The sequence below is a fragment of the Sinohyriopsis cumingii genome, chromosome 1 (assembly GCF_028554795.1).
Source record: "Sinohyriopsis cumingii isolate HCF-2022 chromosome 1, ASM2855479v2, whole genome shotgun sequence".
Lineage (NCBI taxonomy): Eukaryota > Metazoa > Mollusca > Bivalvia > Unionida > Unionidae > Sinohyriopsis > Sinohyriopsis cumingii.
In genome coordinates this window covers 142,857,600-142,882,484 of record NC_142961.1, presented here as the reverse complement: position 1 = coordinate 142,882,484, position 24,885 = coordinate 142,857,600, and the positions used below count along the sequence as shown (strand labels likewise).

Here is a 24,885-nt window from a genome sequence, read left to right as displayed (position 1 = left end):
TAATTGTTTCAAATCCTGTATTTTTTCACACATGATCTCTTCCCCAAAACGAAATATATTTTTACACAGTTTTTTCGTACTTATGAAGAATTTTTTCAATAATCTTTTTTATGTGACATACAATCAAGCAATTTGGATGACAAAATCCATACACAAGTCCATTCGGAGTGTAAGACGAAGCTAATATTTTCTGTCAAAAAACTATTGTCTAATAGGCCAGCAAATACGGTAGCAATGAAATTTTCAAGCTGTTTGCCATGGTGTCTATGTTGGATGTTATATTGGCACCATTTTCACTTAGAACCAACTAAATATGATGATAAGTCATTAATGAAAACCCATTCAGGAGGAGCAATAACAGGATTTTCAAGATGGGTACCATGGTGTTAGATGTCAGATTGGCACCATTTTCATTTAAGACAAATTAGATATGAAGTATCTGAGGAATGAAAACCTAAAGCTGATATGATTTTCATGATGGTCTCCGAGGTGGTCCTATTGGATTTCATTCCTGACAAACTATACATGATATGAAGCCTTGGAGTTAAAGTCCCAAGCCAATATGACTATTCATTTGGAAGATTGGAGGTATGATCTGTGTAATTTTATTAAGGACCAACTATATGCAATATGAAATCTTTTCATGAAGATACCACATCTCTATGACAATCCATTCAGAAGTAATAATAACAAGATTTACAAGCAGGCCAGCTTCGCTATCCCAGTCCATTCAGAAGTAACAACAAGATTAGGTAGCCATGTTGGATATCAGATCAACATCATTTTCATTTAGTACCAACATCAAATTTTGTTTAGTAGAAAAACCCATGTTGATATGACTGTCTGTTCAGAAAGAGCACTAATAACAAAGATTTTTAATTTAAATTGGTTGTCAGAAAAACCAGACATCATAATAAGCAGTTGCCTGAAACTATGAACATAAGGAGTAGCAATAACAAAGATTGGTGGCAATATTATGTCAGAATGGAACTATTTTCATTTGGGACCAAAATGACATCATAAGATGTCTTTTATTGAAAACGCCATGCCCATCCACTGAGAAGGAGTAGTGATGGTAAGATTTTCAAAACGGCTGCCATGGCACCATTTTCATTTAGGACCAACTAGGTTTTGGGATGAAGGTGTCAGTTAAGTTTAATGAAAATTTTCTCAGCAATTTAGGATTAGAGATAATAAAACTTGTACTAATGGACTGAGGCCATCAAATATGTTCTTATGATCTCTGACGAGCAAAGAATGTCATTATAAACAAAACCCACAAACAAATGACACTTCAAGTTGATCAACATGTTGAGATATAAACCAATGGATAGTCTCCAAATTGTCACATTAAAACCTCACTCCAATTTAAGGGCTGCTCCAGTAAAATATAGATGGGACCCAGGGAAGACACTTTTAATGTAAAATAGTCACCCACAGATGCAGTTTAGAATTTTGTATTGTTTTCATATGAACTCTTTGGGTAATCTGAGTACCCTAGCATATATTTTTTTTAAAGTGCCTTCTCTGGGTAAAATGTATGTTTAAATGGAATAGACCTAATGTTATATAAGATTAAAATTTGATAACGAGTTTTAATATAAACAGTTTCAAGACAGGTCCAGCTCTGACGGCCATTATGTGATGAAAGATGGTATTCAATGTTTCTTATAGTTTTCATACAAGTACATAGTTTAATGATACCTTAGATAGAGTCCCCTTGTCCTTGATGATGTATTCATAGGTAGTAAGCAGAACATTGAATTTACCAGCCTTCAACTGAGGTGCAAGAGTTTTGCGGACGTTAGGAGAACCTTTGTATGGAATCTTGATGACAGATGGAGACCACTTCTCAAATTCAATCATCCAGTTGGACAGTGTTCTGCAAACACACACATGCATAGAAGTTGTTACAGATACAATAAAATCAATGCAAAAACTAGGGTTGACAAAAAAAGCCAGTTGTGAAATAAAGATACTAAGGTAAACATGGGTTCCCCCATTAAAATAAAGAGCTTTTGGAATAAAATATGTTTCTCTGAAAATAGTTACCTGATCAAACTTCATTAGGAGTACATACCTCACAAGTCCAGTTCTCCCAAGCTAAAGAAAACATTCACCTACTCTTTTGGCTTGTGTTTAATCCAAAAGTGCTAAGAGTTATCTGCTTAAGAGTGGTCTTCTCTTGGATACATGGGCTGGCATCAAATTGTGTCACTCTTCAGATAGTACTATGAGCATGTGCATGTTCTTCCCGATAGTGTGTGCCCATGTTATGACTGGTAAAGTATTACCCAAAAACATATATTACTGGAGTTCCCAGGTGGCTGAGTGGTCTAAGGCTCTCACCTTTACAGGTCAACGACATCTCACCTCTATGTGTGGGTTTCAGTCTCGGCTTGGTGAATGTGGGTATCTGAGAAAGCTCGCCACTGGCTTCACATGGGTCAGTGGATCATCCCAGGATTCTTCTTCCACCAGATATACTGTCTGCCAAATATAGCAAACAGTGTGCTGAAATGTGGCATTAAACCCATAACAACAACAACAACATGTCAGTCCATCCCTGAGGATAACAGGTACAATGAAGATGTTACACTCCCTTACCCTGGCTTTAGTCTTCTAACATGTGAGAAGCAGTGTAAGGTATGGGCGAAGGACAGCATACGGTCTATGATTAGATGAGCTTTAAAGAAACCAAAAATTTAATAGAACATTATTGAAACTCCAGACCTAGCTGGGAAAAGTAGCCTGACATGCTGCTGACATTGGTTCTACCAGGTCAAACTGAGCTCTTTCAGATGAAAGGTCTCAGAGGTAAAAGCTTGAAAATGTCTTTTCTGATCTCCATACAAATACTTGGATGCCAGTTAGGAAGCAGCTGTGTTCAAACACCATGTTAGTACCATGCTAAGTGCCATAACCTTGTGAGAGGATATGCATAATTTATCTGATCTTTGGTTAGTTTTCAGTAGGCTGAGCAACCTGCCATCACCTTGTGAGCTGATACATTGTATATTTATCTGATCTTCTGTAAGTTCTCAGTAGGTTGACCAGACTGCCATCACTTTGTGAGCAGATATGTTGTAAATTTATCTGATCTTTAGTAAGTTTTCAGTAGGCTAACCAGACTGCCATCACTTTGTGAGCTGATACATTGTAAATTTATCTGATCTTTGGTAAGTTTTCAGTAGGCTGAGCAGATTACCCAACAGAGCCATATCCTTCCTTAATTCTATCATTGTGAAAACAAACAAGGTCTGGCTCAGTTTCATGCTGGTGTAACTTCAAAACCTTAATGGGGTCATGTATATGCCCCTGGGATGAACAAGTTATTGATTCAGATACCACTTCTGACCCGTAACAGGTTCTTATGTAAGCCCCTGGGATGAAGGACACCAGTTTCAAGACAAAGGACTGATTTTCCTTGAGTGGGAGTAGGTTCTTGGCAATGACAGCTGGACCATCTGTATCAAGGGGTTGTAATAGAACTCTTATCTCAATGTATTGTGAAGCACAAAGGACTGGTAGAGGACTTCCTGTAATGGCAAATATCAAATCTTATTCTGAGGCTTTTAAAAAGGTAATATGTGAATGGAGACCTTAGCAGTTTTATCAAGACTGAATTACGCTGTTCAAGATGAGGACAAATGTGTATGCCAAAAAGAGCAAAGAAATTTGGTGTATAATTATATAATCTTTCATATCTGGGCATAAAGACAATGCCATATGCAAGATTAGATGTATTTGAGGATAATTTTGGCAGTATACTGAAAAGTCAATTTGGTTTATCTGAGATAAATGACTGTTCATTTGCCTTAACATATAGGATTTCTGAAAGGGAAGTTCTAAATACTCTCAAAGTCGAAGTCACTTATTGTGTAACGGCTGAACCATCTGCAGGAATGAGAAACAACTAAGCCATAGTTAAGTTCTGATCTAACTTAAGCATGGTTTAACTTGAGTAACTAGTTGTAATCTGTTGCCCAATCTGTGTTTGCCACAAATCTTATCAAATCGAGATTTTTAAATTTTATTTCTACTACAAATGTTGACATCGAATGGATCTCTGAAAATAATCTGCAGGCCATCTGAAACAAATTGCAAGATCTACATATCATCATGGAAGAGTCGCTCCCATTCTTCGATTCCCACTGGGATGTTTGACAAAGGCAAGTAAGAGCATGGAGTCATTTTCTGTGGAAAAGCTTTCAGCAAAAGTAGGTGGGTCAAAATCTCTATTTGTCAACACACAACACTGACTACAAGACGTGTCTGTCTGTGGGATCCTCGGTGAAGGGCTCAAGACTATGTTCAGATTGCTGAGATATAGAAATCGAGAGCAAGTACAGAAATGAGCCAGTTGCTATGTGTTGTGAACCAGCTAGTGCAATTTGAGAACAGACTTCTGGTCCATGCGCACACAAAAAATTTTGACATTCCAAGGCAAGATGCTGTCTTCAATGCAAGTCCAGCATGGAGTCTCTTAGGAAGATAGATCTCTGTATCTAATCCCAGTACAGGAGGGTGTAGGTCAAGACTGTGCCAGAGCTGGAGTGGACAAAGTCCAGGGCTGGCCAACATCTGGTACTGGCCACTGAGGTAATGATCACCACAGCCAGTACCAGGAATTTCATGTTATGGATTGTCATGGACTGATCCAAGTAGCTACTGTACCACGTAAATACTGGTCCTAATTAGATTAACATAAAATGAAGTTAGACAACTAGAGTATAAAATATTTAGGTTGATCAAAGAGCAAGATAACTCCAAAGATTTGCTGAAACTGGTGAAAAGGAAAAAAGTGGATGGTATTTGCAAGGCTTCTTTCTAGAGCCTGCTGACCAGGCACAAGTGAAGGTAGTGATGATTGATGAGATTTGGCACCAATCATTGTATCCAAGTGAAGACTATTCTCACCTGAATTCTATCTCAGTAAGCAGACAAGTTTTTAGCTGTTTTGATGATAAAACAAGGCAAAGTTATTGTGAATTTCTCTTCTAGCTGGATGGACTTGAGAGGTTGTAAATGTACAATGATTGGTAAACGAATCTGAAAAAGGAACCAAGTCTTGCCTTTCTACAGTAGTATGGTTGTACAAATTTCAAAATGTTAAGACTAGTACTGCTGTTAACAGCAATGACACTCTCACTATTAAAATAATGATACTTATACGCAAACAAAGCAATACAAAATGATTAATGAACAATAATACTGTAAACAATAGCATACTCTGGTCAATACATCAGGATTTCAAAATCGTCTGAGGCAAAAATATGTTACTTAACAAAATTATTGTCATGTAATCATTAATATGAAATCATGATCAAAATTGCAGATCAAACGGCAAAAATGACACAATTACCAACCAGACAGATCAAATGGCAACACTAATTATATAAGTACTTACGAGAGAGGCACAATGATGAGGAAGGGTCCGTTAACTTTCTTCCTCTCCATTAGGTAGGTGATGAGTCCTATGGTCTGAATGGTTTTCCCCAGACCCATTTCATCAGCCAGGATCCCATTCAGATTGTTGTTGTACAGTGATACTAACCATTCCAAGCCCTTCAGCTAGATGATTGAGAGACAAAACAAATAAATAAATCAGATAGAGATTTTCAACTTAAATACATTTTTGAGGGGAGTGATACCCGTACACCACCTACTTAAAGCAGCTAAAGAAATCCTTGTACTATTAAACCAGCTACAGTTCAGACCCCTTGTGTACAAAGAACACATAAGTAGCAAGACCAAGTTCCCTAAGTACTATAAAGATAATCATAACCAGATCGAGATTTTCTTCTTATATATTTTTTCGAGGGGTGTGATGTCTGTACACCATTTATCTGTTTACAAAAGCCACCCTGCTTACAAAGAAAACATAAAAATCAATGGTATGATTATAGGTCAGTTATGACCACAGCTGGGTTAGGGGCATGAGAAGGAAAACTTAACATCTCAGTAGTGTCGAGTTACCATCTTTACTTGCTAAATAATAGGGTTTCAGTTTCTTGTTTAACTTGCAGACTAACTTGTTGGCTATTGACAACTCTGTTTTAAGAAGTTCTGACTGCGTATCAAACATGCTCATTTCAAAGAATCTGATTATACAGCTATCTGTGCACTCATCAATCAGTTCTCTTATTAAGTGCAAGAAAAAAAAGTAAATAAAGTGCAGACATTTATGAATGCATTTCTAGTCTTTGTATTCAGAGGGTCAATCATACTATTATTCGAAGTTTAGTGTGTGTGATTTAGATTTGTAACATAGTTTTAACAATTTTCAAGTCATATCGCTACGATGTCTACAGTGTGGCAGTTCAAAGTGATGTCTAGCACTGAGACATGTAGCATGATGTTCCACCCAATCACATTATCCTGACATCAGGTTGACCAGTCCTAACACTAACCTCTTAATGCTGAGAGCTTGGCGAGGCAGTTGTTAGTACTATTTTTTAAAAAGTCTTCGGTATGACTCAGCCGGGGATTGAATCCATGACCTCCAGCATGTGGGGCAGACGCTCTAACCACTAGGCCACCAGAGTGGTCCAAAGTTTAGTGTGAAATAGTTTTCTCTAAAATGATCTGAAGAGAGTTATCAAAGATCACAGTAACTGTTATTTTCCCTATCAGTAGATTTTCATATGTGAGTAGTGTCAAGACAGTTACAATTATTAACCAGAACTGGAGAGCTTGAGTCAGTTTCCATTATCAGCCAATCAGGAACAAGCTTTCATAAATAATGCCATTTGTGATTGGTCAAAATAAAAGTTCAAGCTAAACCTAAAGCTCAAGAGTTGTATGATTTTATTTAAGCTGAGCATAATATTTATCTCCTATGATTTTTTTAAATAAAAAATTTGTAAATCTTTTTCTTATGAGGTTTTATCACATGGTTTTTCAAAAATACTTAAGTTTTTATTAGCCTTTGAAGGGATTTGATGTCAATAATGTTCACTTTTAATATACTCGCGTCAGAGTACCAAAAAAATTCTACTTCTGCACTAACAAACAAAATGCAAATAGTAATAAAAATTAAATTCAAGTCCATAAGTTAAAATTAAAACATCATGTTTGTGATGTGCTCACCTGAAGTCATATGGTCCAAATACAAAGTGTATTAAACAAAAAAGCAGAAATAAAATCAAGATAAATTCAAGAGTATACAGCATAATTTTTTATTCCATGTTTCACAAAAATTACTGATTACAATGTCCCAAGTTTGCAGATATGCAGATATGAAAATACAATCCTGTGCAAAATATGGTGTCTACCTGTACAGACCTGATATTCTTTAAGCTTCCCATTGATCATGATAGAGGCCTGCTCCTTGATCTCTTCCCTCACTGTATGGGCCAGTGTGTAGTAGTTCCTGGAGTCAGTACGATACTCATCATCCTCAGTAGCTCTGCCAAATGTAGGTCAAAAATGCATTTATATCTTTCTCTGACAAATATACATGGCCAAGATTGTATGTAATAGTCTCCAAGTACTCCACCAACAGCACAACGCAAATATCAAACAGAAAATTATTATAAGCAAAGTACAGGAATGGTGAGCAAGTTGCTCACATAAATCTATCCCAACCCTTCCTGCATCTGAACCTTCATGACAGAAAAGAATCCACAGTCTAAAAAGTGCACTACTCTTCATGACAGAAAAGAATCCAGTCTAAAAAGTGCACTACTCTTTCAAATTCAATGACTGGTCAACATGAATATCTTACATATATAAATGACAACTTTTGTCTTTCTGTCACAGCTGCCAAACAAGAGGTGGTGGGTTCGACATCCCAATTTATTTTTTACATACTTTTTAGGGGTATTTTTATGTCCAATCTTTCTTTTTAACTTGCTCATCCTAATTTTTTATTTTGTTTTTACTTGTTTAAAAAATATTATCTTGAAATTCTCTTTTATCACTCCCATCATAAAACGGACAATAACTAGTCTTCAAATAATGACCATAATAGGCACTAAGTTTGACAGCAATCCACTGAAAAAAGTGATGCTAGTTGCATTCAGAAACTTGTTACATACTACAACCAACTGTAAGCCAAATATGGCAATAGATTTTATAACTAGATGCCCAACAACATTCTTTTGTGTATGTCAAAGTAGACATTCAGAATGACTTGATAAAAACCAGAGAATAATTTCACATTGCGTGTTTTAAAATAAAAATCATTCTTCTTAAAATCTACTTTTCATAGAAACTAAAGTACATTCCTGGAATCAAGATTTTACTTGGAAAAAATCATGGGTTTGGAGTAACTTTGGAGTGACTGCCAGTATGACCACTATAAGAAGTATAGTTCACGCAGTAATAGTTTCCCTTATCAGCACTAAAGAAAAATATGAAAAGCATGCAGTCCACTAATCTAATTTCTATACTCATTCACAAGTACAGTACAGTTAACCTTAGTAGCATACAATGTACTATTATTAATTTGGAAAGTTTACCACTGAATAAAAACATTTAATTCTACTTCCAACTGTACAAAGGGCTGAAAAGAGCATGGAAAAATGTATGTGATCATGAGGTAAACATAGATATTTAACCTATAAAAGTAAAGCACAAAATGTAGATCACATTGATCTTTGGTGGTTATGGTGTGATGATAAGGAGATACATCTATCAAGTTTCATTATTTTAATATAAACAGCACCCAAAAAATGACTTTTAAACACAAAATGTCAACAAAGTAACTGAAGCATTAGATGTCAGAGACCCCATTTTGCAATAATGATATGGTATATACCAAGACGTACCCTCTCACAAAATTTTATTATTCGAGGTAGGTCACACTAACCTTCTTTTGTTGTAAAGGTGAGGTATTAATAGAAGCATAAAATCACCTAGTAAACAGAGAATGTACAATCACACATGAAAATTTAACCAAAGTCAGTGAAACATGAAATATAGGTCATAGTGACCTACTTTTGTGATGAGGGTGCAGTACTCATCCAGATCTCTAGTCATGTTGTATGATTCCAGGTATAATGATATGTATACAGAATGAAACAAATCTGAGCTCAACACAAAAGTAAAATGGAGAATGTCCAACTAATGAAACATGTACAAAGTATGTGTACAAAGCTAGCACCCTCTGCAAAAAGTAAGTGCTATGAAACCCAATACAGACTGTTGCCCAGGACATAGGAAGGCAGAATGGTTAACATTCATTAGGGCAGACATCAGTAAAAGCATTTATGTGCTGACAACAACCCCAACATGGCAAGTACAACTCTGTCCTTTACTATTAGAGTAAATTGATACATTGCATAGTTCATACAAAAATCTCAAGACCAAATTCAAGGAGTTTTCAAAGACTTTATAATTTTTTTCAAGGTTTTGCTTAAAAAATTTGCCCAATATTAATGTTGAATTCGGAAACCTCTTTTATGGAACTGATGTGAGTCCATCTTCCAAATTTTAAAATAAAAATCAAAAGGTGTGACTTAAAACATCAACACATATACAATAATGAATCTGATGAAAATAGAATGAAATTGGTAAAGTGTCAACATACACAACTGCGACACTATCTGCTAATTTTTCCCTTCTCATCTCCTCTTCCTCATCATTCTCTGTACCATCATCATCCTCATCACCAGACACATCTTCAGAGTCGTCTTCTCCCTCATCACGAGGCGCCACTTCATATCTGCAATAAGAATACAGAAAAATATAATCTATCATTTATCTTTGGTGCAGACAGAGAAATTAAAACCCTTTGCTTATAGTTTACTATAGTTTACCCAGGCCCAAAAGTGGCATACAATGACTAAGTTTATCTGCATGTTTGGTAAAAATTAGTATTTACAGTGGTTATAAACTTGAAAAGTGACCATATGCCAGAGATGCCCCTGTCAATATAATGCAATTCAAGTGTAAAGATTCAAGTCAAACAGTAGCTACAACTCGATCAAATTCTGCCAGAAAACAGTAACGCAAGAATGAATGATATATTATACACCTAATTTCATAACAAGTACAATTACACTTTTTTTAAACCCTCTTTCACTAGATATTTTGTGAAACCCTCTTTCTTTGGTCAGACACTTTGTTAAACTCTTTCACTGGTCAGACACTTAGGTACCAAAAGATGTCTCCCCTGATATTAAAATTCTCACACAAGCAAATTGGATTGAGTTGAAATATGTTTCATTAAACAAAAACAAATAAAAATATATAAATAATAAAGTGTTTAGATAGCTTCATTTCGTTCAAGATACTTATCATCTTTTTAACCAATTTCATCATTTCCCACGTCCATCTAATTTCAGATAACTGAAATGTAGGTCAACGGAACTTGAAAACACATTAATGTGGTTGTGTGAGAAGTTGAATTTATTAGAAAAAAGACATCTGAGAAATAAGACTTTAAAATGTAGAAAAGCGATGATATGGGACACCAAGTGTGAGAAATTCCTGAAAATCTGACTTCTCATTCCAATCTTAGTCAACCCTAAAACACACTACACAACACTATTATTTAGTCAATAAGACAATGACACCAAAAACATGAAATATCATGGGAGGCATCTTACACTGTAGGGCACAAAAGTTGTAGTACCAGTTAAACTTGTATTCTATGCCAATAATATTACGTGATGCTGCCTGGTAAAACTATTTAAAACATGCTGTTTCACTGGGTAATAACAACATGTGCATTTTGACAGTCAATACAAAGTATGTGTTAGGCTTCTCAGTGTAATGGTGTTAATGGGAAGGGTTTTATTTTCCCTATGGTGTTGTGTGATTTGGAGTTTTATGATTTAGCTCAAGTTATTCTGCAGAAACCACTTTTCTCCTTTCAGTCTTGATGACTTTGACTGTTGATCTATTGCCCCCAAAATCGATAAGCACCATGGTTGGCATATGATTTGAGTTCCGTTGCTGAAACAGTTTTCCTTCAGAAAGTCTTTTTGACCTGGAACTATGATGTTTTAACACCAAAATCAATAGTCTTCCTTCTCTCAAATGCAAGCATTTTCAAAGTTTAGTTAATTAAGACATGTTGTACAACTCGGCAATATTTTATTAGGAATAAATAAAAAATTAAACTATTATTGAAGAGAAAGCAAATTTGTTAGTAAATAATGTTTCTCCTGAAATTCTTACCCAATTACATTAATGTTAGGAATATAAGCCCTATTACTTCATGAATCCAGCTCTCCCAAAAGAAAAGAATTCATCTTTCCTATTTTATACACAGGGCAATAATTCTTGCACATTAATTTCCCTTACTCCAACAGGTGGCACTAGTTTTAAGCTTTCTTTGTGATCTGACAACACATTTTACTTCACTTACCAAAATTATTTTCATTTTATTCAGTTTTACCAATCTGTATTCATTTTGATAAATTCCTGTGGGTTTTGGCAAAAGTAATTAGTTTTCCAACATATTCAAAGAAATTTTAAGGGAAAAAAAACCCAACTTTTTTTTTATTTCAGGATGTTTTCAATGCAAACCCTCTAATTCAAGGATCTCTGATGAAGAGGAACAAAGGCAGGGCAATGATGGCAAACATGAGATTAGAAAGGCAGAGGGGAGAGGCACTTCCCGGTTTATAATTAGCTGAGCAGTGCAATGTGCAATCCAGACTACAATTATTGCCACCAAGGAAAGGTGGACTGACATGGCAACCTACCCTGGATTCATCTCCAACCATGCATCAAGCTGACTTGCCAGAGGAGCCTCTTCTCCTGTCAGAACCTTGCCAGTGTCTGTCTCAATAACCTTGATTCTGATTTCACTCATGCTGGATGATTCATCTTGATCCTAAATAAAAATCATCAAAAGGGCCACATTTTTAATCAGGGATGAGTAATTAAAAAAAGATGACATATTACTTTTATAGTGTTGGTTTTTGGTGCTTTTAAAACAATTTATTGTAGGTTTCCTTTGCATGCTAAAATTAAAGAACCAAGAATGAATAAAAAAGGACAAGCAAATCTTTCATTTACTGAAAATGCATTCATAGAGTATAAATGTCACAAGATAAACCAGCAAAAATGTAACAAGTGTAATGCTACATACCCCTACCACAAAGTGGCAAAGCATAACAAGTTTTCTGATGGCTACAATCATGCATGAACCTAAGTACGAATCGAGAAATGTTTAATCCAGAAATTCTCAATCTCTTTAATCTATCTTATTAACTGTGGATGAACAAGTGGATATGAACAAGAACACAATGTTCTACTTGTCTTAGTCCAAAGGTTTAAAACATGGATAAAACTTGTAAAGTATCATTGGGCTTTGAACTGAAGTAAGTAGTCATTCCTTGTCCTTGTTCAAAGTAGACTCAGCTTTCACAAACATGGGTTTCAAGGTACAACCTGTCATGGTGTCAATAGCACCATGACAACATGGCTATACACTAACAGAGCAACTGGAATCCTGACATACTAATGATGCAGTAATACTGTTACACCAATGGAGCAATACTGGAATGCTAAGAATAAATACTGTTCTACCAATGTGGTAACACTGGCATCCTGATATAACAATGATGTAGTCATACTGTTCCACAACTGATGCTGTAAGACTGTCACACCAATCTAATAATACTGGAATCTTGGCATGCTAAGGATGTGGTAATACTGTTCCATCAATGTAGTAATACTGGAATCCTGACATACTAATAATGCAGTAATACTGTTCCACCAATGCAGTAATACTGGAATCCTGATATACTAATGATGCAGTAATACTGTTCCACCAATGCAGTAATAATGGAATCCTGACATGCTAAGGATGCAGTAATACTGTTCCACCAATGCAGTAATACTGGATTATAATATACTCATTTTTTCTCCATTAATTTTACATTGTCAGAATCATTCAGTATTTTATGATATTGAACTCGCGTGCACTTCATACTGCACTCATAAAGGAACTACTTTCTATTGTAAACAAACAATGGATGCAGACACCAGAACTTTCTAAATGAACTAAAGCAGATGATTCATGGACTGTCACATATCAGCTGTGTTAACTTTTTCTACACAATGTTTCGGATTTAGGCTAGCTATAGATGCCAGACAGGGTCCTTATAAATAACATGCAAATGACAAGGCATGAACTGTCTTATTTAGCTGGTAATAAGAATGGCTAAAAACATACTTACAGTTTTACGTTTTGAATTTCCTTAAAATGTACTTTCTTAGTTCTGCAGATCTGAATTACATGAGGCATGTCATGGGTTCTCAAGCTTGATTAAACATTTCAAAATTTTACTGTAATTTTGACCATATTCCAAGTGCAATTACATCCTCCTTACTGCACTCAAAATGAAATAAACATTAAATTCCATAGTGTCTTTTTGATAATTGCAATTGAAAGACTTCATATTTATCTCATATTATGATTTCAAACATTCAATGACAGAACAGAAACATGCTTTGAGATGTCAACACGCTTCTCCCTTGCTGCTTCAATCCAATGTATTTCATGTAGAATTGGCACAGATAAATCCAGCCCATAATCACGAAATTTCGTAGAATCGACAAAAATACCAAAATCTATTCATTCCAGATCAAATGAAAAAGTTGTTCCAATGCACATTCATTCATGACTCCAAATTTCAATTTTAAGTAGACCAAAAAGCCATTTCTTTTCTCTAAAGTTATGTCTAGAATGTGACTAAGTTCAAATTTATTTGGGTGGATTTATGTGCACATTAATAATGTTGTTGTGTAATGATGAATCTGCACTTGTGTATTTAGTTTGGAATACGGCATACATTCAGTTATTTTGTTTTTTGTAGTGTATATTTGTTTATATAATTAATCCTTAGGTAGAGTAAGAAAATGAGCATATAATGAAAAGGTTACTGCATTTGCATGCATGGGAAAATATTAACTCGTTTTGTCAGATGGATATATTGCACTCCCAAGGTCATGCCGTATTTCCATCTGAAAAACTCATTCATATTTTCCCATACAAATGCTGTAAACTATAAAGCCCGACATACTAATGAAGCAGTAATAATGTTCCACCAATGTAGTAATACTGGAATCCTGACATACTAATGATGCAATAATACTGTTCCACCAATGTAGTAATACTGGAATCCTGACATACTAATGAAGCAGAAATACTGTTCCACCAATGTAGTAATACTGGAATCCTAACATACTAATGAAGCAGTAAAAATGTTCCACCAATGTAGTAATACTGGAATCCTGACATACTAATGATGCAATAATACTGTTCCACCAATGAAGTAATACTGGAATCCTGACATACTAATGAAGCAGTAACTGTTCCACCATTGTAGTAATACTGGAATCCTGACATATTAATGAAGTAGTAACTGTTCCACCATTGTAGTAATACTGGAATCCTGACATATTAATGAAGCAGTAACTGTTCCACCATTGTGGTAATACTGAAATCCTGACATACTAATGAAGCAGTAACTGTTCCACCATTGTGGTAATACTGAAATCCTGCTATGCTAAGGATGAACACTGTTCCAGTTTTCAGCTGATAAATTTGCAAAACCTTTAATGTTTACAATGATGCTGTTGTTTAAAAAGTAATATTAATGCCTGACTTGCTATCCACTATATAGACGATAATTATTATCCATGACTTTTACTGATATTTCCTTTGACACAAAACTATGGTATTTTCTTGAATAAGCTTGCATTATGAGAAACTGCAGCCTTACTTGTGGATATTCTAATGGTCGAATTTGAGTGAAATGTTTTTTTCCTAACCTAAATCTGCTTACTCAACCAAGTTTTATTTTGATTCAGACTTCTTAGAGAAATCTAAGGATTTGTTTGAAGCAACCTCTTTAAACTCAATACAAGCTAAATCATTAGGTAGTTACATAATAAACAGTCTTTCAACTTCTAAACTGGGACTCATAAGCAGGTTTACCTGTACTTCTGAACCATTCTCATTTTCTTTCTTTTCCTTCTTCTTCTCTGCCTTTTTCTTTTTCCTTTTCCTCCTTTCTTCTTTGACTTTTTTCTTCTGCTCAATTTTGTGCTGCTCCACCAACTGGCTAAGATTGGCTACATATTCATCTGTCTGGTGTAGCAAGTAAGCTAGACGTTTGTCTTTCTTCTGGTCGATGAGTTTTCTGTAGCCTTCTTCATCTTCAGCCTAAGACAAAAACATTGGAGGGAAATACTGAAAATAATACTGTCTCATCTGTTATGTGTCACCCCATACAAAACACAATTATATGACTAATGATTCATGTAGGATCTTTATGGATCCCGGTATCCAAAGGGTCCCACTCCCAAACTATTTTGCCCTCTAATGTCAGTATTAAAAACAGAAAAACCTTAAAATAATCTCTCTTAAACTATTCAGCAGAATTTGACCAAATTTGACAGGTAACATTCCGGCATGAAGGCTTTACAAATCTGTTCAAACGATGCAGATTTGCCATAAAATATGGACACAATTATTCAATTCAGAAAATCCTTTAAACAACTTCTCAAAAACCACTTAATAAATTTTCCTAAATGGTAAAGTACTCTACAGATGTTTGCATGTATATTGTTTGTTAACTACAAACAAATCTTTTCTGACTGTATCTTTACCATGAGTCTTCTCATTCTTTCCTTCTCTAGTCTCTCCTGTTCTTTCTTCTGTTCTCTCTCTGTGTTCATGTGATGGGTGGCAACTGCCTTGTTGATCTTGCTAATCTTTGAGGAAATATTGCGGTGGAACTCTTTGAAATCCTTGGCATGCTGCAGAACTGCATTCAAATATTCCTAAAGAAGCAAGAAAGATGTGAAATTACATTAAGAAAATGATAGCTTTTAACACATGTGCATGCATGCATACATGTGCACACACACACACTAGTATATAAACTTGCAAGCATAAAACAAACTTTGATGTGTTCATACATACCCACACTACTCTTCAATGCACATAAACACACAAAAGTATATAAACTTGCCAACATAAAATGGACTTCATTATCAGCGGTCTCGCTAGGATTTTAAGATAGGAGTCCAGGACTTCTATTTTGGTAAAGATAGTAGTCCCACCAGCAAAAGATGCAGTCCCCTCCCATAAGCATATTTAGGCACACCTGAAGTGGCTAAATGTCCAGATGAAAAGAACCATTAGTTGTCACTGAGTTTATTTTTTCAAATTCTTTACACCACTGACATATAGCTCTTGTTTGTCTGTTAGAGTCAGACTAAATTTTGTCAATTCAAGGAATGGCCTTATTCCAGACACTAAGCCCAGGCATCACACACTTTCTTAAACTTGGCTACTGTTCCATTTAAACTATCAATTCTAGCAACTTTAACACTCTTCTGAATCTCATTACAATCTTAGTCAATTTGCCCTTTAACCCCAAAATAGTTATCCAAGTTTGCTAACAGCATTTTGTCTAAGTCTCAACATGTCTTGATTTCAAGGTCACACGCACTACTTAGTCGGCCACACAAGGAAATACACAAGATAATGAAAGCTCAAGTTGTTAACTTGATGTACTCTTAAAATATGACCCCATGTACATCTTTGGATTTTCCTGCCTCAGAATTCAGTAATTGTCAATATCACCACATTTTCCCATCACTCAACAGCTAGTCTAAGTCTTTAAACTTGCCGCCCAGCCATTGGGTCATGTTCTTTTGATGTACTCTTATAACGACAACATATTCATCTGGGGACCTTACAGCCACTGAATTCTGTCATTGAAAAACATCAGCACAGCTAAAATGATCAACTGATTAACACATTTTCCCACTCAGCAGGTGTTTGAAGCAGGACCAGCAAGTCTTTGAATTTCCACCCAGCTATTGTGTGCATATGGAAGACTCCTGCCTATGTGATTTTTTCTGTGTCCCAGATAAAAAAAACCTGTGTCCATGACTAAGTGTTTCCGAGACTTCTGAATATGCATTCATACACCCCCCAAAACTCTTTAAAGTGCATAAACATTTGCTAACATACAAAACAAGCTAGTATAAATGCAATTTAATATACACTCATACACATCCATACTACTCTGTAATGTTCAAAAACACACAAAAGCATATAAACCTGCCAGCATAAAATTCACTATAACACACTTATGCACAACCATGCTACTCCAAAATGTGCATAAATACACAAAAGTTTATAAACTTTCAATTAACTATAATATACATTCATATACACTCACACTATTCCTACATGTGCATACAAGTATAATCACATAGAAGCATACAACCTTGAAAGCCTAAATTCCTCAATCAGGGTCTATTTAGAAAACAAAATAGGAGATGGAAAATTCATATCTCCATTTTAAAAAAGAGGGGAAATGTTCTCAACAAATGAGGATTCAATAAGACATAAATGTAGGGCTTGAAAATACGATGCATGATTGTAGTACATATGGATGATTTTTCAGTGTAATGTTTAAAGAAATTAGCATGAATCCTGCAATGGTGTGTCCTTGACTAGACCCAACCTCAATACACATTCAATCCCTCATTTCATTCATGTTGTTGCTACATAGTCAAAAATTTAAATCTGTTGTAAAGTAGTTCCACTTCTAATAAGACATTTCTCAGTTATTTAAAGCTCATCCCCCTTTTCACTTGTTCAACAGTACAGACCCACTTGTTAATTACAATTCTGAAATAAATGTAATAATAAATATGTCGTGTATATTTTAAAATCATATCTAATAACTTTTCCAACAAGAAATTAATTGATAAGCTATGTACACAATGCATCCTCAGCTGGATAAAATCTTCCAGCCCACTCCACCGCCTTTTTTCCCCCCCATTAACATACTAGTGTGTAAAAAAGAAGTGATTTAAGGACAGTTAGAATGGTGGATGAGGTGACATAATTCCAAAAAACATGCCTGATGTTTCTGCCGTTTCTTTCTCTCCAGTTCTAATTTCTGTTGCTTCTCAAGCTTCTCTGTAACTCGGGCTTCCCTCAGAGACTGCCTCTTGCTCCGTCGATAGGCTTTGGTGTTCAATGCTGTCTCTAGCGTTGTGTCCCTTCTCATGCAGGACACCACCTCAGAACGCAACTATAATAGGAAAAATCAAAACTTTAGACATATTGCTTGTACTGTGACTATGTGAATATACGATTTTTCATAGATATCAATTTTTGTGGATCTCGTTGTTGCTAGAAAACAGTTTTAATATCAAATAAACAATGATCCTGATGTGGAAAAAAATAGAACAGCAAGCCCCAAAAAGTGAATTTATGCCCATATGTGGAAAAATAGAACATCAATCCCCAAAACGCGAATTAAAGTCCATATGTAGAAAAATAGAACATCAATCCCCCAAAAGTGAATTAAAGTCCATATGTGGAAAAATAGAACATCAATCCCCCAAAAGTGAATTAAAGTCTGTATGTGGAAAAATAGAACATCAAGCCCCAAAAAGTGAATTTAAGTCCATATGTGGAAAAATAGAACATCAAGCCCCAAAAAGTGAATTTAAGTCCAGATGAAAATGTAATTTTGCACCAAACCAAGACAATGATACCCACAAAAATAATGAATTAACAGTATGTGGTCTTACCAATCATAGTTCCTCTTCCAATGACCTTAACGGCCTATTATTTACAATTGCTTTGATTTGATCTGGAATATCCTGGGGACTACTTTCCATTCCGATCAGTTTCCAGTGCAAATGTTCAGAAAATCCATGCAATATATTAATAATAAGAAGAAGAACAACAATGCCATTCCTCCATGACTCTGATCACATTTCACAAAATCCCAGATTAAAGTTAAAACACTGTAATCAGTCCTTCCTGCAACCCAACTCTCACTGCTGTAGCCAATCAAAGTGTACAGCAGGCTTTATGAGCAACTCTATCTTCATAAACTACAACAGTTTTGCTTCCACATCATGTTTCTGTTCTTTACGGTCATAGTGATATGACTTAAAAGCATCAGATGTCATTAATAATAAACATGATGTGTAGATAGGAAGAACAGAGAATAGTAAAGTAAACTCATGCTCACTCTCATCAACTCTTATGATTTTGGTATGGGCTAGATCACCTTTGCTAGCCAAGGGAAGTTCAAACACTTACTTTTACGCCGATGATGTATTAAGTGAAGCAACTAACCTTGAATAGGGGGGCTAGGTATTCTAGTATATTCTTAAAGAAAACTGTTTTCTACCTAACATGGAATGTACCAATTTGATGACAGAATGGAGGAAAATTGTTATTATAAAGATTAAATGGTCATAGTTGGATATTATTGCTAAGCAAATTTGATCTAATTACTCACAAACATAACAAAGTCCTTTAAACTTCATTTACTTTGTGAGTGATTTGGCAAAATTTACACTTTGATAAATACCCAACCATGATATATTAATCCTGAGACATTTTTTCTTTCTTTCTATCTTATGTGCCAAAATGTAATGATAGTCTTGTAATCCAAAATAAAAGTACCATATACAGCATACTATATACCCAATTTAATAATTTTCTATGCAAATAACATAAATGTAATGAAAAAACTTTTTTTTTAATTTTGAGGACAAAGTCATTATACTTCTTCCTTATCCAGAGTATAAGAGAGTATAAGCCATCCAGAAAGTTTGGTCATGGTCTTTGATGCAGAACTAATGTTATTGAGCAGACATCATTTTCTTCTTACAATGGCCCTGACCTTTCACTTTTTTAGACGCAAATCAATAAGGGTCTACCTAACCACAAGTGCAGGTCATTCAAAAAGTTTGGTAATTGTATATGGTGGAGAACTCAAGTTATTTTGCTGAATTCATCTGATCTTTCCAATACAGTAACCGTTACATTTGAACCTTTGACCTTGATATCAATAGGATTATTCCTTACCTCCAATACATGCCATCCACAAAGTTTCATAACTGTAGATGGTGGGTAATTCAAGTCACTGTGTTGACACAAAATTGGTAACAGACTGAGAGATGAATGTGTAACAGCATAAAACATTCTACACCTAATGGCAGGCAATTCCAAAGGATTAAAAGTTTACAGTGACAAGAAATTAATAATGAAGCTATGACCATTATGTCTTAACTCTATAACATTTATCAGAAAAAAGAAAATAATGAGCTTACAAAGCAACCAATTTTTCCTATTATGATTGAGTAACGTATTTAAAAAAGAAATAAAGGAGTTAGAAGTTAAATTGCCGCAGAAAAAGAAACACACAGGAAATAGGCACAAGTTAGGAGTTGCTTAACTCAGACTCTGGTATTGAATATTGTTTGTTTGAGGGGAATCTTCAACACATTTCTAGGGTTTAATGCCATTTTTCAGCACAAGATAGGCTATACATGGCGGCCAGTATAACTGGTGAAAGAAGAACCCTGGAAAACCAAAGGAAGAACCAATGACCCACGAGAAGCTACCGGCAGGCTTTCCCACGTAACCATGCTAGCTGAGATTTAGACTCGAACCCACGCAGAGGTGAGATGGCAGTGATCTGGAAAGGTGAGCGCTTTAGACCACTTGGGGCCCTGATATTCCAGTTTAGATATCTTAATAGTTAGGTCAGTGGTAAGCATGCCAGATTCTGGATTGAATGGGTTTTTGAAAATGAGACTGGATTATTGGATTGGCTGGCTCATGCTGTGTGTCCTAGGGCAAGATGCTTTACTCCACTTGCCTCAACAGTAAATAACTGACTTGTTTTGTTCTGCCATAAAGCATACACCATGCTAAACCTTATGATAGCTTTTGTCTCCATGTTTTCTTTTGTGCTCTGATGTATGGATTAATCTTCGTGAAATAGCAGATTAATTGACAAAATGACTCGAGTAGTATGACCAATCATTAAAATACAACTTGCTGCATGTTTAAATTAGAGTTATCAAGGAAAACATTTTAAAATTCCACGTCTTACTTGCAGCAAAAGAGTTATATCTGAACAAGAACAAAATATGTATCTGATTATGGTTAAAAATGAAAACGCCGGAATTATAGAACTATAAACGAAATATTTTTGATCCTATGTACCTGTCTCTGGAAGTTAAGAAGGCGGAGAGCTCGCTGCTCTATCATTGCCTTGATTTTCATGTCTTCAGACAATGTTGCTGGAAGGCTTGACAACTCCTTTATTCTCTGTCCAATGCGATTAGCTATCCTGTAAAACAGAAAACGATTATCATATTGTGCATTTCAGTGTTATATATTCAAAACTGTCTTGCATGATTTTAACTACTTTTACTCTGAAATTGTCTTCTTGTTGAATTTTCAATTCAGAAATATTTTGGCAATTTAGCATCTTGAAGAGTAACTAATTGTAATTGGTGATGGTGCTGGGATTTCATTTACACTTTGTGATTAAATTATATATGGGTTCAATTTTTTTTACAGAATTATCCAAAATCTTTATTAACAAACAAAAAAAAGGGGCTAAAGTAAGCCTGAAATTGCTCACCTCGCTGACATTTGCCAATAACGAGAATCTGGCAACAAATCGGGATACTTTTTTAAAGCACTTTTTTGGAAGTTATTACTTTTTCTCCTAGTGACTTGAGCCATATTTCATGGTGGATCAACATTATTTGAACTGAAAGCTGTTAACACCATGGTGCTTTTTCATTCAAATTTAGTAAAATTCAATGGTTTGGTTTTTTTAATTTAAAAAATTCATTTTAAGGTCTTGCCATATTTTGTAATGGGGGCCATAACATATGGTGAACCTGCATCATTTGTACCAGCTTGCAAGGACTTAATGCCACAATGCTTTGTGTAAAATTTGGTAAAATTTGCTGAGAATTATTGTTATGGTTTATCTATCTTGATTAATGGTTGCCATATTTGATGGCAGACTTGGTCAAGTTTGGTTGAAAGAGATTTTAAAGAAGATTAAAACAGCCAAAGCATGGATAGACAATGGATGCCAATGCTAGAGCTGTCAAAATTGTAGGAAACATCTACTGGGTATCTGTTAATCCTAATGTTCAGTTTATCAAGGTTTATAATCAAAAGGAAATTGAAATAAATGTGAACCATTGTTGTAGGTTCATACATGCCAACCCCCAGGAGAGGTATTATTCATAATATTAGTAGCAATAAAGCATAACTTGAGCTTAAAAAGAGCAATCTATATATCACATGCCATAATTACAGAAAACATACCAAAAAAACGAACATTTACTTTTGCTACTTATCTGGCGCTCAGATCGGCTAAATCCACATGGTTCAGTACAAGAGTATGTACGTAATAGTCACTTTAACTAGTATACATGTCTAACTTGCTGAATGGTTATGAAGTCCACAAATAATGAATGCTGTATTATACCACTGTCAAATTATTCTTTCAACATTCGTAAATTGCTATTGATTTGTCCTTTTCTTGATGCAACATATTTTTTAGTTTAAGAGAATCCCCCTCCTCTAAAAATTTTAAGTCATAACATCCATTAGCCTCATTGATATAGCTCATTTCACTTAAAACTTGGCTCCATTTTATTTCAATCCAGACTGGTCCAATACGTGTGTATAAACATATAATGAATTTGTGACATGTTTCACGTTTTTTTAAAAACTGTCTGCTTTCTTGGAAATGTTTCGTGTACAGTTACTATAAATAGAAAATAAGGAAATTTGAGGTCTAATGATAGATAAATGTGCAGCAGCCAATAGTCACATGACAGGAGCCATGAACCGTACTCGTTATTCTGTGTCTCACTTGCTCCTGATGTCACATGATGTTTTTTTATGTGAAATAGGAAATGTTGATTTTTTTATACAATTACATACATGCCAACCCATGTCGAGGAAAAAGTGTAATCCAAGTGGACAAAAAGAGTAATCTGAGTAGAAAAAGACTAATCAACATATAACATGACAAAAATTAAATGAGCATATGTACAAAATGATTTAGTTATCCTTCTGGACTTTTAACATCAATTACTGCTAAAGTTTTTATATATAACACTTTGAGCTTTAAAAAGCAACAGACTTATATTGCATTTCAAAGCACTTTGTACCAGCTTAGACTATGAATGTTTTGCACACCAGTAGAGCACTAAGTGCTGAGTTACAGAGCCTGGATCTGAATTCAATTTTATTATTTTTAACAATACTGAACAATTTCTCACAGTCAGCATTAGAATGGTAAAGAACCAATATTCCTTTCATAACATGACAAAGAAGAGGAAATTTATATCTTCCAGTTATTTGGTCTTTTAGCTAGGAAATAAGATGACAAAAATCAACTCTGTCCGCATGAAGTACATTGTCAGGTAGAGTGCCAACTTGATACTTCAGTTCTTCTAATTTATCAGCAGCTTTTCTTGCAGCAAGGTGCATCATATGACAGAGACAACCTGATATGTACAATGATGGAGACATTTTTTCAAAATATAGAATGCAACTCCTTTATGAATTCCAGTCATCACTGATGCAGTATCAACTGAAAACCCCATACAGTTCTACCAACTTATATTTATTCAAAGCATTATCAAGCAAATAAAAAATGTTTTCTCCAGTGGAATCTACTCTTAAATTTAGTAATGAAAGAAGAGCACTCCAACTTTGCCCTTTTCATTGTCAAAGTCTTTTACACAGACTGGGTAAAACTGTTTATCATCATAATCACTACTCCTGTCTGCTGCAATACTGAATGGCCGAATTTTCATGGCTTCTGCAATTTTAAGTAATTTCTGTTAAACACCTAACAATATTAGATGATTTTGTTCTTGCACATGCACATTTTCTGCAATTTTGGAATTGGGAAACATCCGTTTGAACAAAGGACCAATGTAGTCTTCTACTGCTAGGGGTAGTCCGTGTTCTATTAAGAACTTGGTACATAATGCCTCTGCATTTATAAAATTCATGTCCACAATTTAGTTCTGCTGTAAAAAAGAAGTTACCTTAGTACTGGAGTTAGTAAAACGAGCTAATTCAAGGTTTCTTTGTTTTACCACCATGACCAATATTAAAATCCTTTCCACACAGCCTGCATGGGGCGTGAAAATGCCCTAGAATGAAATGCTGTACTGTGTAATTCATGTCTTATTTTCTGAATTGGTTTTTCATCGTTTCCTAATCCTTCCGTGAAATTTTTTGAAAAACATATATGTTCTAACATGCATTGACTAGAATAAATCTGACTTGACTTTTAGCACCAAATACCTACAGACTGGTTCTGTACCAGATATGAATTAGAACAAAGAATCTGCAAACAAAGATTAAAAGTCTGAAAACCAGTCTGTTCTCTCCTAAGGCATACAGCTGCTATAAATAGAAACCGAGGTCAAAAGTAGAAATCAGCATGTTTCTCGGAAATAGGGTAGCTGCTATAAATAGAACATAAAACTGTTAGGAAAGTGCATGCAAATCTACGAAATACATTTACGTGTGAGGTATAATTTAGTGGGAAAAAAGCATAATGATTACGCCAAAAGCGTAATGGTTGGCATGTATGTAATTAAACAGGTACTCGGTTGGCCATTACCTGGAATATTATCAACCTGTCGACAGCTTTAGCCAATACCATATGATAATTTGACCTATGGCCATGTAAGCCAAAAATTTCAACATTGTGACAATTTTTTTTTATCTACGTGTATGAAATTGAATCATCCAACTGGTAATTTTTTTAAATTCACTTCAATATTTTACTTAAAAATGAACATATTACTTGCAACCCATAATTATAATGGACATACTGGAAAAATATTTTATTGTCTGTAAGTTATTCTAAAGTACCAACACTGATGACATTCAAAGAATCATCATTCACATATAACAGCACTGGACGATATAGTTTCAAACATAAAAATGTCTCACTTTTCCTGTAAAACAATAACAAAAAATTCCCAACCATTACTCAATAAAAGAATCAAGAATTTTCTAACTAACAGGGTCTGGCATAGCTACTTAAGTAAGCTGGAGTGATGAGAGTGAGTTGA

The 24,885-nt window shown here is 35.0% G+C and overlaps 1 protein-coding gene across 4 annotated transcripts in view; it reads right to left on the bottom strand.

Moving 5' to 3' along the window:
• The window catches only part of LOC149808052 (SWI/SNF-related matrix-associated actin-dependent regulator of chromatin subfamily A member 2-like), an 85,049-nt gene that overhangs the window by 42,180 nt on the left and 17,984 nt on the right, over positions 1-24,885 (bottom strand). For all 4 annotated transcript variants that reach the window (XM_089973063.1, XM_089973081.1, XM_089973074.1 and 1 more), the window contains exons 6-14: positions 20,975-21,101; positions 17,856-18,029; positions 15,580-15,753; positions 14,906-15,133; positions 11,661-11,791; positions 9,536-9,670; positions 7,288-7,411; positions 5,411-5,574; positions 1,705-1,882 (exon numbers count right to left, since the gene is read on the bottom strand). In XM_089973063.1, coding sequence (XP_089829189.1) covers positions 1,705-1,882; positions 5,411-5,574; positions 7,288-7,411; positions 9,536-9,670; positions 11,661-11,791; positions 14,906-15,133; positions 15,580-15,753; positions 17,856-18,029; positions 20,975-21,101 — 1,435 coding nt within the window. The remainder of the gene's footprint in view (positions 1-1,704; positions 1,883-5,410; positions 5,575-7,287; positions 7,412-9,535; positions 9,671-11,660; positions 11,792-14,905; positions 15,134-15,579; positions 15,754-17,855; positions 18,030-20,974; positions 21,102-24,885) is intronic.